The sequence below is a fragment of the Melanerpes formicivorus genome, unplaced genomic scaffold, assembly GCF_026170545.1.
Source record: "Melanerpes formicivorus ecotype bairdi unplaced genomic scaffold, bMelFor1.0.p_v2 SCAF_16, whole genome shotgun sequence".
Classification (NCBI taxonomy): domain Eukaryota; kingdom Metazoa; phylum Chordata; class Aves; order Piciformes; family Picidae; genus Melanerpes; species Melanerpes formicivorus.
This window is the reverse complement of record NW_027142368.1, coordinates 8657937-8677331: the sequence shown is the minus strand read 5'-3', so window position 1 is coordinate 8677331 and position 19395 is coordinate 8657937. Positions and strand designations below refer to the sequence as shown.

Genomic DNA, 19395 nt, shown 5'->3' with positions numbered 1-19395 from the left:
CTATATCTACAAAGGAAAGCAAGACAGCCTAAGGAAAGCAGTGGGACAGAGAACAGGCAAGGGAATAACCAAGGGCTTCTGAAAGTTCTAACTATTTCAGTCATTACACCCTACATCCCACAGCTCTCCTGCATTGCTCTGTGGGCAAAAGAAGGTCTGGATTCACTTTACATGTGGTAGCTAATATAGGACTATCAGGGTTCATTAGCAGGGAGGAGGTAAAAGCAGGGATTGGTGGAAGGAAAGCCATCCTCATTACTATGGTCAATTGAGAAAGAAGAGTATTCCTTGGCTCATTATTGAAACATAAAATAAAATCAATGTATAAACCAGCAAGCTTTTACATATTTAATAAAGGCCAGAGTACACAGAGAATTGCTAGGGCTGGCCTTTTTTTCCCTTTTTGTTTCTTTGAAGCTGTGGATCATAATATGAGAGGCACTGTACTTCCTCCATCAGGCCTCTATTATATTCCACCACTCTATTTATTCCACCATTCAGCACTGTTTGCCAGCATCTGCAATCAATCCAAAGCATTAACCTTATGTAGGGTTGGCCGTCTGGTGGTCTGAAAGGCCCAAATCTGAGTTGAAGCAGAGTATACTGATGCTCTGTCTTCTAAGATGAAAGCAGTACAGCTTCTATCCTAAGTGATATACAAGAGGGAAGGGAGAGAATCACATGATAAATCTTCACATAGAGAACTGCTATATAGTTTGAGGAGAGCAGATGTACACGCTGATGCTTGGGTGCTGGGAACAAAGACACTGAATTACAGTTGTCTGGATTGCATACAATTATTCTGCACATTCTTTCAAAAAGAGAGCTCTAATTCTCACTGTCCTCACTATTCCTTTATACAAAGGAGAAGGAAATTATAAAAGCCTTCCAAATTCCATCTAGTCCCACAGCTGAGTCCAAACAATTATTAATTCCATACGAAAACCAACAACTCTAACTATTGATCGTTTCCGTGTCACTCAACTCTCCCTACATCATTCAGGAAGAATCAAAATAGCAAGAGTTTTACTCTTAAAAACTAGATTATCCTTCATGAAAACCCATACCATATCCCACTGACAGCACCTTTTGTATATGCTGCCTTACAGACTATGCAACTTCATTAACAGAAGTATTAAGAATACAGAAATAGTGTTACTTACCATCCTATTTAAAAAACACCACAACCAAAAACCAAAACAAAATCCCAGTTTAAACTAAAAGAAAGTTTTCCAAGAAGTCATCTGTGGAACACATCTACACATGCACTTGCTAATACCCCAGAGCAAAAAGTGGAGACAGACAGGGGAGCAGTAATTGACATGAAAAAGGCCAGGGTACACACACAAGTATTTAAACTGTATACACACACGGAGTATCCTCTGAAAGCAGAGAGGAAGAGCATAACTCTTATAGTGTGCCCTGCAACATAGAGGAATATGTGTTGCTCACCTGTTTGACTTGCAGGCCATGACTCCATATCCTTTCTAAGAGGTCACATAGGCTGGCTATCAGGGTATTCTCTTCCACACCTGTGATATTCACTTCACCATGACCTAGCTCCACAGCTTCTCGACCCATCTTTTCAACCAACATCCTCTTGGTCTCAAAAAAGACAAGGCAAGAGAGAATTAATTCTTTCCACAGAAACTTCTAAGATCACTTACACTTTCTGAATACCCAACAAGGAACACATGACAGCAATGGTCTGGCAGGATAACTGTGTGGATGTAGTATTTCTGAAGCTAGTCCACTGCATTTCTGTTATCCCTGTTTTGCAAGCCATGACAGCACATGGATCACTTTGCAGCCTCTTCTGTCTTTCTAACTTGGAACTTGGGTTTCTCCACACAGAAACCCCAAAGACAAGGGCAAGACACATACTGACAACCTAGAGGCATAGCAGCAAAGCCCTGCAACACAGGTCGTGGGTGCTTTTGAAACCTGGCGAGTGCCAGATGGGGAGCAGTACGCTATGTTTACTGCCTCCCCAGGGGCATGAATGTGTACAAGTGCTTCTGAGCAGCAGGGGGATAGATCATTCCTGTAAGACTCTGTCCTGTCAGACAGGTATTTGCATTTAAACCAAACCCATTATGGAGTGCATCCCTTGAGTTTTCTGATGAACTACACCATCCTAACATGTGCACAATTTCATACTGATCAACAAAGCTCTCACCAACTCTTAAAGTACAGTCTTCCAGTCACATTATATTCATCACAGAGCTATTTGGAGGGAAAAATTACTAGGGAATCACTTCTGTCCATCAATTACATATTTTTTCATCTTGTTGCTATTCTAGAGTAGTTCTCAAATGAGCAATACTCCCTTAGGCACCTTACTGCAATCTTAATTGAGATGAAGAACTACAGGTTAGTCTCCAGTTTATTCTCCTCCTCACCTGGTCTGGTAATTGCTCTAACTGCACTCTCTAGAGCTGAACATGCATAGTGAAATTCTAAATATATTATCTCTTCCTGAAATTCTCATTACCATGCAAAAACCTTTATGTGGACAAAACGGAAATAGGTAGCAGAACAGGGGAATTCAAACGCATTTGCCACAAAATGGTCCATAAAAGATGGATAAGAGGTGCAAGAGAACAGAATTCTTCTCTGGATTACCTTATTTCGGCATTCCTTCAACAAGCCTTCTACAAACTTCCAGTTTGTTTGTGCAATTACGGATGGAGAGAGGTTAGACAGCTTGGGCTGCCGAATAGTGCTGCCCAGATTTCTGGCTTCTTGTATATACTTCTATATTGGGGTAGAAAAGTGACACACACAGATAAAAGTGTGAGATCATTTTGCCAAGCAAAAAGGGTAAATTTCCTCTTTATAACCCACCCCTGTGCAAGATGGAGGAAGGGATCACATCCTCTCTCAAAAAAAGCATCTAGCATTATACTGGACTGAGACACTTCAGGTACTATTTCACTGGAGGTCAAACCTCCAGTTACATTGTCTGTCTAGAATTAGAACACACTTTGCTGAATAATGAAAACAGGGTTATTTAGATGGCTAGAGATACAATTACTCGCACTGCCACTGAGGATTGTCCTGTTATATTTTCATATAAAATGTACATCTGTCATGATTAACTAGACCAAGACTACTCAAATGGCAGATTGGTTAACATGGGAACTACAAAAAACCTCAATTTGACAACATCTGACATCTGTGCTATGCCCTGCATTCCTGCACATCTCCTTTTTCTTACCCACCCTCCCAGTCTCTCAGCAAGCAGCTGCAAAATGCTGCAACTCTCGCTTGTGAGCCATCTCTTTCAAGTATAATCTTGATCAAAAATGCAGCTTTTCTGCTCCTGTTACTGCCATGAAGGAGTCATAAGAATAACGTGACAAACATTTTGACAGCCAAGTGATCACAGATTGGTTAGGGTACAGCTAACTGTTAGTGATAAAGTCCTGTACAAGCATTGACAGAACACTCAGAATTAGTACCTATTTTAGGCTATCAGGTAACTTCCCTATCTTACACTGAAATAAGGACCAACTGGAAAGTCAGTGAATAGACAGATTTGTTAAATGTGATATGATCTTAGCAAAGAAGGGAAACCACACCTCCTCCCTCAGCCTTGCACTAAAGAGGTATGACACAGACATTTAATTATGCATCTTTATCCAGAACTATGATTACAGTTTAATTGTGCATTGGACATACCAGATAATGCTCTGACACAGATTTTATAGAGGGCATGAAGGGCCAATCATGCTGGTCCCAGTCTAAACATAACTGCAACTGAAGCTCTGACATGGAAAAATCCAGGTGCTGGCAGGACAAGTTGGTAGCAAAAAGCCAAGCAGATCATGTAAAGTGAAAGTGGTAAGCACACATGAAGTAATAAAAGCAAGCATGCAAAACAGAAAAGGGAAAGAGTGAAGACATAATACAATGCAGAACTCCCAAGCATTCAACATAAATTCACAAGTAATGAAACTGAAAGTAAAAAAAAGAAAAGATGGTGTTCGATCCTTGAACTGGTGTAAACTCAGAAATTATTTGCCTTATGTGACAGAATAACTGCTACAGGATAATAAACTTGTGAAGAGTCAGTTAAAAAAAGAAAAGAAAAAAGCAAACAAATAGCCCCAGAGACCAGAGACAGAATTTTGCATTTGTAATTACCTCCCTGATTTCTCAGCTGTTTACATGTGCCAAATATAATTGTTAAAAGGTTACAAATCAACTATTCTTCACTTCTGCCACTTCTAAGTAAAAAGCATTTCAGAGTTATCTGAGCAGATGGAACATGTCAGAGCCCAAAATTACTCCTAGGTGCTTTTATTACATAGACATTCTCCTGTTACATGGTTATGGATGACATAGAAGACACTATTACACCTGAACTAAATTTTACAAACCACTATGAAAATTCTGGAAATGAGGACACTGGAAAAGCAACTAAACTTATCCCCACCATAAAAGAATGAACTGGATAAAGATACTTGAACATGACAACACTATCCTAACAAACGGAAGAATACTTCAAAATTCCAAATGAAGCCTTTCTGAAGGTATTTAACAAGCAAGAGAGTATTGTCTCCAACAAACAACACACCTTTAAACAAAAGTAAAGGTTTGGGTTTACTAAATAAATAAAAAAATAATTCTGACACTTAAAAACAGACTATTCTTGGAATTACTCATAAATCAACAGTTGATGTAACAGGTTGCTGTCTGTAGCATATGAATCACAACTGTACTGTAAATAGTTCACATCACCCAGATCTTTCAAAATCCCTTCACTACAAAGAGTAACTGCCAGCTGTAGAAGCACTGTGAGAGAAGATTAGTTCAGAAGGTGGGTAAATCAGCATCAGAGTGTGCTGTGTAAAAACAAGCAGACACAAACCTGACAATATGGGTGGGGCTCACCCACTTTATCAGGAGGTTGTTATTTTGCCACCTTAAGACCTCTTTTATGGTCTACAGAAGAAAAATAGGCAACTCCAAAAGGCAACGCTCCTGATCTTAGGATGAAAATAATCATTCTTTAGAGGCAGTTATCTTTTCTTCATCAAATATACAAAAGAAATACAGTGTGACTAAGTTATTTAGAGATAGGAAATAGATGGCTAAAAATGTTTCAGATTAATTCCCCACAAATACACAAATACACCCCCTGTTGTTTTTTGTTAAAAAAAAAACAAACCACAACACACTTTAAAAAGTGTGAGATGACATTTTCAGGGAACTCTCCTATACATGGGATAAAACATTTTTGTCCTGAGAGGAGGCAAAAATGGCATAATTCCTGGAATAAGCAAACCAAGTGTCTTGGGTCTGCAACGGACCAGGAACTTCATTTGTATTAAATACACATAAGGAAGAGCAGAGTTGAATGACAAGTAACTGTCTAGACATTTCACAGGGGTTATAGAGAATAATTTAGGTAATTAGCTAAAAGTAATCATCAGATCTCTATAGTTGAACTACTTTCACCTCTCTCTGATCATTGTCAAGACGCAGGTGCTCTGTATGTTGCTTCTGTCTGTCCTTCCGCCTCCACTGTGCAGGAGCATTTCTCTTTGTCCACCTACAGACAGGGGAATATTACTAAGCAAATGTCAAGAGTCAGGTGAAGAGCAGAAGCAATGGGGGAAATAAGGAGATTCTTCTTATTGTCTACTGAACACACTGATATCAATTACATCTGACAAAGTGCAGAAGGAAACACACACAAATAATCTATGTAGAAGAATCCAACACATTTGCTTTGTGTTTTTCCATTCTTTTGTGATATCCAGTAACAACTGAAACTCTTTGCCTGTTTCTCTGAAGTTTTTGTAAAAAGATATCCTAAAACATTTGGTAGCTCTTAACTGAGACCCAATAAGGAGATCTGCTGTTGCCCAGAAGTACATCACTGTAAAAGTAACACCTCAAATGTAAGAAGGCGTTCTTAAGTCAATTTGCTTCTGGAAATCGATTTTAAAAAGGGGGGAAAAGTCACAAGAAAAACACTCCACATGCAACCCACATCACCTGATTTGTTCTCACTTTAAAAAACGAGATACTGAAACTGCTTTCTAATATCTCTGCTTTAGTACCATTCTATAGATGCTGCCAAGATCCAGTACCTGTTGTCCTAGCTTATACTCACTTGTTGCTTGCTGGTCCAGTGGATAAAACATCAGACTGAAGTCTGGGAAAAAATCCAAGCTCGTACTTCCCTTGTCCAATTTTCATGTCCAGCAAGTGTGGGTGGACTGCAGTGTGATCTATTTTTGCTAGCCTTAATTCAATAGATTTCTCTGAAATAAACAACAAAACAACTTTCTTGCTGTTTGTTTTTGTGGGTTTTTTTAAGATGTCTATGAATCTATAATCACACACCCTTAGCTGAAAGGGGATCTCAAATTTAAGAGCCTTACTGAACCCAACAGGTACACTAATACAAGAGTGTATTAAACTTGAAAGAGCTACCACCAAAATATCTTAAGCTCAAGCATTTTTCACACAAAGTATGCAGGAAAATATTTGAGTTTGATTAAACATTGCATGACTGGCATCTCACATGTCAGTTTCCCACATATCATTTAGTTCCTCACTTAAGCTTTACACCTCAGGTTTTTTGGATTATTTCTTTGGAGTTTCAAGGCATGAATCATTACTTAACTTTAACATTATGTTTACTACACACAGCTCTAACCAGTTGTCTTAATTGTCAAGAAAGTGGCTTATTACTCTTACCAGCTTCATCAATAGTTGTGCACTTTTGATACATAGATGTGCGCAGAGTCGGCGTCCTAACATTTAGCAGCCTGATTTTATCCACTCTAGAATCAAATACTCTCAAAACAGGGTCTTTATCATCATCATCATGACACATAATCTTATTGTCAATAAAAGACGCAAACATCTGGGTCTCCAGGAATCTTGAGAGGAAAGGCAAGTAAGGTTCAGGCTGGTCCGACAAGAAAGATGCCTAACAGACAAGGAGGGGTAAGAGTGTTAGTAAGTCTGCAGCTAGAGACACTGCCAGTTTCATGACAGTCACCTACTAGATAGCACAATAATTATTAAAGTGTGATTTTTATCATTTCCTTAAGGTTCTAAAAATTTCAACAGAATCCCATCAAACCATGCTGACAGTACTGCAGGTGTGGGTATTATGTACTCCTGGCAGGGCTCAAAGGTTATGAAGGTGATGAGAATCTTTTCGTAACATTTGGTAGGAATCAGATCAGCATTTCAGCAGGCAGTGCTGCCACATAATCTTCATCCACACGAACTATCCTGGTCATAAAACTCTAGTCTCCAGTAGAATTTTAAGAACTGGGTCTTGTGTCTCCCTAGAAAGCTAGGAGTACATTTGATACACATGTATGTGTTATGTGGGTCATGGTTTTATTCCTTAACAAATTCAGTAATTCCTTAGGTTTAAAAACAAAAGCATCAAATTATTTTCACTGGTAATATTCAACTTTAATGCACAAGTTAGCCATTTGAGGCTTTCTAAGCTATTTTGCTACAGCAAGCTGTATTTTTCTACTGTATAATTAATGGGATTCCTTTGGGGAACATTGACATTTAAGGAACCAATTGCAATTCTGGCAATACTGGTTTCCATTTTAGGACCCAATAAACAATGTCTCAGGTTTGAATACTATTTTTACATTGACATATCTTATTATTACAACTTACTTTATCAAAGTTTTGCATTTGTTCTCTGTTTGTAAACCAAGATTCCTTGTCCTGACTAGGCTGAATTACAAATACTTCGTAATCTGCAAACATTTGTGTGAAACGGTTGGCAAAAACTTCACGGATTTGAATGTTCAGCTGGTAAATCTTGAATTCTTCTTCATCACATTGAATTTTAAGATCCTTTTTACTGCTGGTCTCCTCTCGCACCTCCAACTGAGAAAGTAAAGGAACACACAAAAAATGGCATTATTGCTTTGTCAGATATTCTAGGTAACTTTCTGCAGTATTGGTTGCACTTGATACACCTTAGGCTAAAAAAAGGGTAAATAACAGCCATATACATGCCCATGTATGTCACATACTTAATTTGCTTACTTTTATCCTTTAATCATCTGCAAAGGCTTTTTTAGGGGGTTTTACTACCCCTGCATATTAGGCAAATATGTATTTCTGTCTGGTGTAATACAAGCCCTGGTTTAGTACTGTCACAGCTCTCAAAATGCAACAGAAATGCCCAGTAAAAAGCAGCTTTGGACCATGACTTCAGACCACCTGCTACTGCAGGTCCAGAGAGCACACAATTTCACAGCTTACCTTTTCTAGACTCACACCTGTTCTTTTAACAAGTGCTTGGAGCCTTGCAATAGTCTCGTTTTCCTTTAGCAGCTCATAGGAATTCAAAGGTGATCCTGCTATGTTCCCGTTTCTTTTATCAGAAACCAGGTCACATGCTCTGAGGCTCTTCATCTTGGAGGCACTTTCACTGCAGTGAAGGTTTCCCTCGGGTGGAATTCCAAAAGCCATCAGAATCTCTGAAACTTCCTGAATGAACTCAAGTTTATTTGGGAACTGGGGTAAGTCTTCTGGCAGCTCAATGAAATGGTTGTCTACATCCACAAAGCAAAGGTTAGCCTGGGATTGAATTCAGAACAGGAAATCATTACAATATCTCTAAGCACAAGGATCATCTTTCATTCATCTTTGGAGTTTGTGCTTATTAAAAGATTCTAATACATTTGCATTTGTTTGATTTTATAAAACAGACTTGCACCAACCATAATTGAACTGGTTGGTTGGTTTTGAAGAAAGCAGCACAAAGCCTGCATTTCCAGATCTTTTAAGGAGGTAACTAAGAATGAAGATTCATTTTAAAGTTGTTTACTAGGTATAAAAGAGACTGTAGCATGTATTAGGTACAGATGTGTGAATATTTTCATACACAGAGCTAGATTTTGACTACAGGATATTTGCAATACTATTTTGTACACATGCATATGTGAGCAAGTGACTGCCTGTTCTCAGATTATCAGTCCACTTTCCAAGAGAGGTGGTGAATTCTACTCGAAAAAGGTGTACTGATATTGCAGAAGCTACAAAAGAATCCTAGGTCAATAAATAGAATGAAGATCTTGAATCTGCAACAGCTTCTAGTACCCTCTAGAAAAAGTTCTTAATTTTTTTTTTTTCAATAGAGTGTCATTGTTTAGATTCCCCTAGCAGCAACACTGCTCAAACTCAGCAGGGTTGTGTGTGCATACCTAGCAAGGCAGCTTCAGAGGTAGGCTGAGGATCCAGGCAGAGTGCTCAAACATTTGGCATGAAGGCACAGAATGTACACAAGAACTCTTATGTTTTGAGTAACCACCTGAATTTAGGAACTTCAAGATGCCCACTATATACATGGTTCTGTGATGATTAGAAGTCAAGTCAGATAATATTTATCAGGAATGGTGTAAGCACTTCAAGACAGGAGGGAAAAGAAAGCCTGGGAACTAGGCACAATGCCTACAAATCAGTGATGAGGGAAAAACACAAAACATTTTATTTGCCACAAGCTGACTGCAAAACGGCAAGACAGACTAATTAAGAAACTCTTCAGACAGATTAATTATATTACTTCCTTTTAAAACTCTCTTAAATTGATGCCATTCAATTATTCCCTCCTTTTCGGATTATCTTACATAGCACAGATTCTGCAGAAGGTACCTAAAAAGTGCTTGGTCAAGGAGTAAGCAAATGTTAACCTTATCAATGAGGAGATTCTAGTCTTCACACCAACAATTAACTCCTTGCCAATGAATAAAAAGCAAAATTTAATGCTTGCTAAGATTGCTTATAAGTATCTGGGATCAGCTAGCTAATTCTCCCAACAGTTAAACATCCCTTCTGCAGAGCTTATCCTTAAGAGCCATACACATAGTTTAAACACTCTAAGCCACTAATGATGATTGCTCATCAGGCAATTTACTATCACATTTCTCAGAACTTGCCCTAGATAGTAGCATTAAAAAAAAAAAAAAAAAAAAGTAGTGTGTTAGTGCACAACAATACTCTAAAGAGTGTAAAAACATCAGGGGGGATATTCTACACTTTAGTACCTGGTTAATAACCGTAAGATAGAGGACTGCCTAAAGTAGCATATTCAAGCAGATTCAGTCGATGGAGGGAGACTGAGGTCACCCTCAAGAACTGCATAAGCACTTCTGAAAGGGCCATGTTCCCCAGGGAACAGAAATTACAAAGATAAGCCCTTCAAGAGGTATCAAACCAACATTTTTCTTTAAAAAGGAGATCCCAATTAAATAAACCAGCAGTAACAGACAAAAAAACCAAGAAGTCTCACAATGGTGCCACACAGCAGCTCCAGTAGAATGGAACACTGGTGAGGACAGAGGGATCCCCTCCCTTAAAAAGCATGTTTGTTTGGTTTTTTTAATTAAATCATGGCCATACAAAATGCATTTTGATCAAAAAGTCTTAGTTATTTTGGTTCTGGAGGCAGCACAGTTGAGTGAGCTGTGAATAGCTGACAGCTCTATATGTAAACCTCTGTGGATACATTGATCATCATTTTACACATAAAACATTAAAATGGTTAAGATACTTAGCAACATGTGTAAGTAGAGATATAATTGAAAAAGCATGCTTAGAAGGTCTCCCCTGTGCCTCCTGTCCTCCAGGCTCAACAAACCCTGTTCCCTCAGCCACTCCTCATAACACTTGTACTAATTTAAAAGCTTGCCTTTCCCGCAAATTTTTGTCACCACAAGTAACAAGGTGGCCAGGTGAAAGTCTTACACACCTTAGAAATGCAGATGCAAATAAATCAGTGTTCACATATCTGATGCCAAAGCCTGGCTCCCTGAGGAGCCAACTTTCAACAACAGCACAACTTTCCATTGGCTCACTGTGGTCTGGACTACACCCATCAATTCCAAAGCTAGAGGACAATTGCAATTCTTTAGTATGACCTCAAGTACAATAAGGGCCAAACCCCTGGACAGAGCTAGCAAAACTTGCATCAAGCCCACATCCTTCCTTTCAGTTCTGTTCAAAAATAAAGAAGGAAATCATTTAGGTCCTGCCAAAAGGATGTCTAAGGAGGAACTAACATTCACTAATAATGAGTAAGCTCCCCACCCTACTGACAAGCTAAAGAGAGAACATGCTTTATTTAGAGAATCAGAGTCACAGAATCAGAGAATCAATAAGGTTGGAAAAGACCTCAAGGATCATCAAGTCCAACCTATCACCCAACACATCCTCAACTAAACCATGGCACCAAGTGCCACGTCCAACCCCCTCTTGAACACCTCCAGGGATTTATTAACATTAATAAATAATTGACAAGTATGCAAACAGATGCCTACAGCAATTTAGGACAGTTCTCATAGCACCATCACCACAACTTGAATTCTCTGTACAGCCCAGCTATTCAAAGTATAGGTCACATAGAGGTTTTCACATTCCTTCCTACATAGGTTGAAACACAATTCTGAATTAAGGCTTCTGCTTAAACACAGCATTGAAAAACATGTATCACCTTTGTGCTTCAGGTCTCAGCCCTGCAGATTACCACCTACTTCACTTAACACCCAGAAAACATAGATATGCAAATTTATACATACATGACTGGCTTGCATTTTGTTTACAGTGGTCCTAAACTCTAAAGGATGCTCTTGTGCCGTTGTTGCAAGCAAACAGTTACCTTCTGCATGTATTTTACTGTCCACCTAGACATTTCTCATCTCTATAAGATACTAACAAAAATCTTCTTCTCCACCTTCATAAAAAGGCAGATCTAAAAATAGATCAAATACCTTATTTTAAACCTCCAAACAAAGCTGATAAAGCTCTTCAAAACCATTTACCTTTTAAATAACTGAAATATCTACCTGAAATGTAAGTAAATTTATTGGAAGTAGAGTAGTGATTTTAAAATAAGGAAATTCTTTACAGAAGTAGGACAGTCTCTTAGAGCCTGTTCTAATAGTGAAAACATCCTTGGTACATATATTATCATGCACATCCATGCATGTATTTTACTTCACTAGCTATTTTCTCTGAAAAAGTGTACAACTCATGTTCATTAGGCCTGTCAGTACACCCAACATTTTGTAGAAGTGTAGCAAACCAAAGCAATAGACTGTTTTCATGGCAAGAACATACATTAATCTGTTACTGATTATGGCAGTGTGGAAAAGAGAGAGGAAAGGAGAAGAGAAACAAATCGAGAGATTAAATCCTTTAGTTTTCATAGAAAAAAACAACCAAAACAGCACAGTTTGAAGAGAAATTTTCCTTCTAACTTGCCAGGAAAAACAAATTAAAACTATCAGCATATGGATTTGAGAAAAAGAGCAATGTTGGCATGGTGACCAGACTGGAAGTTCACAAAAATATCTTGCCTTTAATTTCACACAGCTTTTTTAAGACTTTTTTTGTGTGTGTCAAGCTATGTTGCCTGATAATGAAAGTTCAAAAACACCACCACAAAACCTTCTGCCTGCCACACTTCTGCTTTCACGTTGATGTAAATGACAATAGAGGAAAACAGACAACCAGAGAAAATGCCACTAGATTAGAGAATCCTACCAGTGCCTTTAAGTAGTGGTCTTACCCATTCCCTGTAAAGGCAAGCCTACAAGTAAGCAGACTCTAGCTGGGGACAGAGATGTGGTGCTGTGCAGCTGGTAACTCCGCAAGCACCTCCCACAGGGCTACCCGATAGAGGTGTCCAGCTTCTGGGCAACAGCCAGCCAGGGCATACTGTAACATTCAGCATTTTCTATATACAAGAGCAAATAAAGTATTCAATGGCACTTGATGAGAAAAGTCAGATGACTGACAGGACTGCCTCCTGGCATACTTCCCATGGGTGCTTACTGGCTCCTGAAGACGTTTCTTTTGCCACCTGAGCGAGTGCTCTACCACCCTTGGTTTCTTCTTTCTCACAACTCCTCTGGACAGTGGGATAATGTAAATAAAAACAACCTCTAAGCAGTCTGAAGGTAGTCCTAGCTTCATGTATGAGCTGCAGAATCTTCACAGACTGTTCACTCCTCCTTTACACAGTGGCTGGCACTGACACAGCCTCGCTACAAGGGAGGACTTCCTGTGCACTAACCCAATAAGCACCAGTTTGCTCAAGTATATACTGGCACTTTGCTGCAGATTGAAATTTATCTATTTCACCAGATTTCCTACAGCACCACCAAAAATAAAGTAAGTGCCATCCCAAACCAGAGCCAGCAACAACTTCATAATGTCTGTTACAGCTATTATTAGTGCTTTGGCTCATTTCTCACTTCCCTCACAATCATGTATAGTATTTAATCAATTGAGACAAGCTCCTCTCACCTCTTGAGGAAGTTCCAGTTTAGACCTGTCATCCATCCCATTAGAGTGCAAACCCATGAGGTAAGGGACAGGAGCATCAAGAAAATGAAGAAGGGAAGCTGGAAGGATAGGAACATACACATGCTGCCACTGAAATGGAAACATTAGTGCTGTGATGGTCTCTGCCACAGTCATCAGTCTCTGATAATCTGAAAAATATCAAGAAAAGAAAAATTCTTTCACAAACATTTTAAATGAAGTTAAAGAAATGAGAGTTTGCTTTAAAACAGAAACCACAAAACCACCATTAGCTGAGCAGCATATTAATGAAAGCCCTGACTTGTACACCCAAGCACATTTTGCTCAAACAACAAAGAGAGCTCAGCTGAAAGTAGGTCATTCTACAAGTCATATGGAAATGAGCAAACTGAGTCTTACCATCCATTAAGTCACCTTCTGCTACCTATACCAGTGTTACCAGGAACACCAGTTTGAGCATGGAAGCACTACTGTAACAGGCTAAGCAAAAGATACAAAAGGATTCCTTTTCCCTGTGCTTATGGCTTTCTGTAGAAGCCTTGGATGAAACCCAAGGCATCTGGTATCTCTCAGAGCAACATTTTTTAAGAGAGTGTTTACATTTCTGTAAAGTATGCTGTATGCCAGCCCAACAGTGCAGCTGAAATTACTGTGCAGAAAATAAAGATCAGCTTCCTTTATCCTTTGCCATGTATGACCAAAATCTCAGTTTCACGTAAAAACAAGTCATCTCTTCCTAGAATTTAACAGCAGTGCCAAGTGCACCTGTGCAACATGCATTCAAGCAGCTGTGGCTAGAGCAGTTCACACTGCAGTATATGCAGTGTATTTACTCATCTTTAATGGGGTTTGATATTTATGCACCATAAAGGAGGTGACAACATCAGATAACTTAGAGCATATGATCTAATACAACTGCTGAAACATTCAGACTGCTTTCAAGTTGCCACATTGGAAAGAGTACAAAACAAGCTCACAAGACTAAGACATTTCCTACCTTCAGTCAAGCTATAGATATATATATAGTACAAACTTGAAACAGGATGACTTTTTCATGATACTGCAACAACATCCAATCCCAGCCAGGAAAGGGAGAGGGGAAGGGAGAAGCAGGGGAAAAAGGAGAAGGAATAATAACTTAAAAGATTCAGTATCACTCGTATGTGTGCAAGGTGTGGGGTATACATGTCGTCTCCTAGCACAGTCATAAAACTACAGTATGAATTGGGAACAAAACCTTACATGCACAGGTTCAAGTGTTCAGGTTTCTGAAGCTGTTTCACACAGTTGCAGAGTGCAGATGAAAACTGCAAAAATAAAGTTTGTCCTAAACAAACGCTCTAGGGGAAAATTAGCTTAACAGTGGACTTTCCAAGGTTATGGCTTAGCCACCCTCCACTCAGACTTCAGATAGCGTAAGACAGAGGGACAAGAAATTCAACTCTTGGCATTCATGATTAATTTCGTGTGAAGACAAAGTTGCCCAGTTTGTGGTCTGCAAAGAGTCCCATAATCCTAGACTGACTCAGCACAGGTTTTGCTAGCATCAGTCATAATGCTGCGATCTAGGCTTGTTTTCCTTTCAGATCAAGCCTTGCTTGTGATTACTGCACAGAGCTCCTTGTCACTGCCTCACAGTAGATCTACTGTGACTGAAGCAGTCTTCAATCGAAACAATTGAGAATAGCTGAAACAGTTCTAAGTTTTTGTCAAATGCTTACTTGGACTGAAAGATATTAGGGAACAATCAACGAGTATCACCAGCAGCACTCCCCTATTCTGCCTGGACACCAGTTTCCACCTACACAAGTACTTACCAGTTTGCAGCCTTAATCACAGCCTGACTGCAAAGAAGTGATAAATTAATGATAAGCCTTGGTAAGAATAATAATCCATTCCATACCCTATTTTGTTCATCTTTAAAAGGAACTTTAATTGTAGCCACAGATATACAAACATTCCAGCTGATTCCTATTCAACTTGTTTATTTGAAAGAACAAGTCTCAGAATAGAAACAGTGTTTTCCTACTACACAAAACCCCCTGTCTAATTTAAATACAACTTCTTCCTCTGTCATTAAGCTAACTTTAGCATTAGCCTTTCAAATTAATTACAAAGTAACATTAATAATTCAGGATTTCTATCCACTCAGCAGCTACTTCCTGTAACCAAGTTATCTGATGTGTCTCTCTGATCCTGGATATCCACATGGCTTAAGCCATTCCCAACTATTTGGCCTGGACAGTTGCAGCCTGCAAGTAACAGTGACTGCGTTCTGCAGGCTTTATGAATGATAGTAGATGTTAGCAAAAGGCAAGGACAAAGCTAAGAGGTAACTCAGCAACAGTCTTGCTCATTTTTGAAACAGGCTTATTCTGGTGCAAATGACAAGAGAGTACTTTGACATTATATTGTACAAGGGCATTGGTAAGGAAAAAGTGACATACGACTAGTGTACTATTAGTTTGGGAAGCACTTAACTGATCACTATGCAAGGAAAAGAAAATTCACTACCTTTTATGTTAAAAGGCCACTTAAGAACACAGAAAAAGGTTGATTCAGTCTTCTAAACAGTTTCTGTAGACAAAATACGTTATCCCTTAAAGCACGTTTAACAAGCTATTTACGCCAGTATTTATCTCCAGGGATGGGGTGCCAACCCCACCTAGATGTTATTGTTGATCTGGAAAAAGCAAGTAAATCAATGAAAAAGAGGAATTGAGAGGTCTTGGGTCTGAAAAGAGAGGACAGGATGGGAAGAAGGTGGCAGCTGTAAGAACCTGTCCATTCTCACATTCTACCAGAGAGGTCTATCGAGTTCCTACAGAAATTGTCTGACTTTGCAGTTTTTTTAAACCATTACATGATCACATTCTGGAATATTTTTTTTTCCTTCTAATCTTCCTGTTTTATGGATGACAAATAAATATGTTGTACTTGTCAAGTAATTTCCATTCTATGCAACTCCCATACTGCTGCTTGAAAGCAGCAAGTGCTGCACCGTTGCTGCAGATGAGTTTAGATATCTTCAGAAAATATATTGTAAACCAGAAAGATGAGCTACTTGCCAAGATTAAGTTTCTCTCTAATCTGAAGGGGAACAGAAGGGGGGGGAAAATGTATACACAGTCCCTATGGGACAGGCCGCATGCAATGTAGTTGAGCCACCAGAACAAAGCCTTGCCCGGAGAATTTGCTTTAGGCATGTTTGTTCATAGCAGAAAGCATGGCATAAACAAAAGTATTTTTCAACAAATTCTTCTGAGCACAGGTATTCAGTTATGTCAGACTCATTAGACACAATGAAACACACATTTCCTTAACTGGCCCTTTTATTTAAACCCTGTAACTGCAGTAAGATCAAACTGTGGTTAGAAGCAGCACAAAGTACTTTCTATTCCTGTTCACTTCTGCCTGACAGGCTGATTCAAGATGCCTGCACCGAGCAGTACATTTCCTAAATCACTGGAGGCATAAGAAGAAAACGTCCTATGTAAGAAATTAGAGTTGGGCAAAACAGGACTAATACTGCAAAGAAATAAAATTAATACTTTTAATCTCCAGAGTGAACATCAAGTGAAACAAAGATGGGAAGAAGCGATTCAAAAGCAAAGCAGAAACAGAGCCTTCATTTGTATTTAAAAACAGCAGACAGCAAATATCCAGACAATAAAAACTGTTCAAGATCACAGTCTCTGGCAGTGGTGCATTACAGTTCTCCTTTTATTGTTTTTAGCCATTCAGAAAATTGCCTCCAAGGAGATTTCACAGCTGTCTTAATTCAGTGCATACTTTTCAAATGAGCTCTAGGTGCTGTAGAGAGATAAGGAATAAGTCTATTTCACAGATAAAAGAGCAACATAAATTATGGGAATGCAAAGCAGCTCCCACAGAACACTCTGGTGAGGGCATTGCTGAAGGCCTCCAGCACTACCGTCTGTTTGCCACAGTTCCTCGGCACTCACTCAGCACTAGGAACAGCTTCAGAGGCACCTGCACTACTCTAACACTTCCAAGTGGGAGACAACTCTCACAAGAGGACAATCGAATGTATTGGTTCCCTACATTTGGTTTACATTGCTCCAAAACATACAGGCTGTGCCAATATCATGGGACAACATAAGAATTTCCAGAAGCACAGTCAGGAATGTGTTAAAGCAAAACACATTCACTGCCAAGTGAAGTTACTCCTATTCCAAGGACTGACTGCAACTTAAGATGCTAAATAATTCAAACAGGATTGCCTTGGGCAGCAAAGTCCTCCAAGAGTTTGGGGTTGTCTGGTAGGGTTTTTTCATGGGGTTTTTTGGGGGTTTGTTGTTGTTGCTGCTGCTGGGGCCTTGTGTTTTAAAACAAGTAAATCTTACAAGTAAACCCCTTGATCCTTACAGGGACTGTTCAACATATAAATCAATCCAGTGAGTACTGCAATCTCATCTGACCTAATCAAATGAGAAATTCTTCCAACCACTTCACCTGTCACAGGTTTGAGCACCAAGAGATTTAACAAACACAAAGGGCACTAAAAAAGTTAATTTAAGATTTACATTTTGAGGAACAACCTAGACCTCACACTGCTACATGTGCAATGATGTGAGCAAGCCCTCACAAAATTTCAAATTTCACTTAGAACTGAATGCACCATCACCTGTATCTCCATTCAACATTCCCTGTTTTACACAAAGCAAAATGTCAAGCATACCGAAGAAAGAGCAGAATGTGTTAGGAGCATATTCCTTTTTCTAACAAAACAAACAAACAAACAAACAACCCAAACACCAACAAACAAACAAAAGTAACAAAACCTCCACAAAAAAACTTCATACACCAAAACAAAGCAAAAGAAGAAAATTGGTAAGTAAAGGTAAATGGATGATCAGAACCTCCTCCAGAAGTTCCATTTTCCTACTGACATCAACCTTCTCAGCAAAGCTACTGCTTCACTAAGATGATTTTCTAATGCACTGTCATTTAGCAGAAAACAGAATACCATGGTTAGGAAAGTCAGAAATTACAGAAAGAAGAAGGTTATTTCCTAGAACTTAAAAATACTTCACACTCCCATTTCAAGTAATATGAAAACAAAGTGCATGTGTATCAGAAGGACAGAAAACGTGGCTGTTGGCAATGCCAGCAGTATGCAATAGTTTCTGTTACAAATACACCAGGAGCTTTGAAAGTATTCTGAGTAAGCATTAGCAAACTGCACCAAAGGGCTTTTTAAGAAAAAATGGCAGGGAGATAAAAAAAACAACAACCAAGCAAGTTTTAGAGACTGGATCCTTCAGAAAGTACTTAAGAGAACCTACAATTCAAAAACCATGGCGACTATTGCTGAGAAGGTCCTGTCACAGCTAGTTCACTGAGGATAAACATTCAGCAAACAAATGACTAAGATTCTTTTTCTACCAAAAGAAGACTTTTCAGCCAGAAACTCGACAGAGGCAAGAACTCAGTAGAGACAAGACATGTGCATAAGGTGCGTCACAGCCTAACTCAGCCAAAGCTTGAGGTGAAGCAGAGGAACGATGGACAGAAACTGTTGTGAACTGTCAGGCCAAAAGCCTCCAGCTGCATGGATCCCTTCAAATTCTGTATCTCTCATGTCCGCAGGAGAACAAGAAACTCAAATGTTCAAGAGCTATTTTAAACCACTGATCAGACATTTGGAAAGTGTCCAAGAAAAGAAGTTGAACCTATAAATACAACTTTGAAAGGGAACCCAGAATACAGAAGACTAGTCCAGAAGTGAGGTAAGTTCCAGCCCAGGAGCAAAGACTGCTTTTAAAGCCATGGCCTGAAGATAGATCAAAGAACACTGCTCCCATACGATGATACATGCATTGCTTTCCCTGAGGTGTTTCCAACCAACCAAGCAAACATACTTCTGCCACAGGTGTCGTCCAGCACTACTGCATGCCAACTGGACTGCATTCTGTTTCAGGTGGAGGAGATGGTCTTAAACTTTCCTCTGGTGGGACACAGATGTCCCCCTAAACAAACTCTTCCTAAATCTCAAACATAAATGCCTAATCCATTTCTGGTGAAGGCACAAAAGAAGTC

General features: G+C 39.2%; 1 protein-coding gene across 1 annotated transcript in view; it reads right to left on the bottom strand.

The window, feature by feature from the left end:
- Window positions 1–19395, bottom strand: part of DENND5A (DENN domain containing 5A) — a 52374-nt gene that overhangs the window by 18064 nt on the left and 14915 nt on the right. The window contains exons 6-15 of the mRNA XM_068148021.1: window positions 13315–13502; window positions 8269–8586; window positions 7672–7887; window positions 6718–6952; window positions 6128–6278; window positions 5467–5560; window positions 3685–3792; window positions 2626–2757; window positions 1453–1605; window positions 542–646 (exon numbers count right to left, since the gene is read on the bottom strand). Of these exons, the coding sequence (XP_068004122.1) occupies window positions 542–646; window positions 1453–1605; window positions 2626–2757; window positions 3685–3792; window positions 5467–5560; window positions 6128–6278; window positions 6718–6952; window positions 7672–7887; window positions 8269–8586; window positions 13315–13502 (1700 nt within the window). The remainder of the gene's footprint in view (window positions 1–541; window positions 647–1452; window positions 1606–2625; window positions 2758–3684; window positions 3793–5466; window positions 5561–6127; window positions 6279–6717; window positions 6953–7671; window positions 7888–8268; window positions 8587–13314; window positions 13503–19395) is intronic.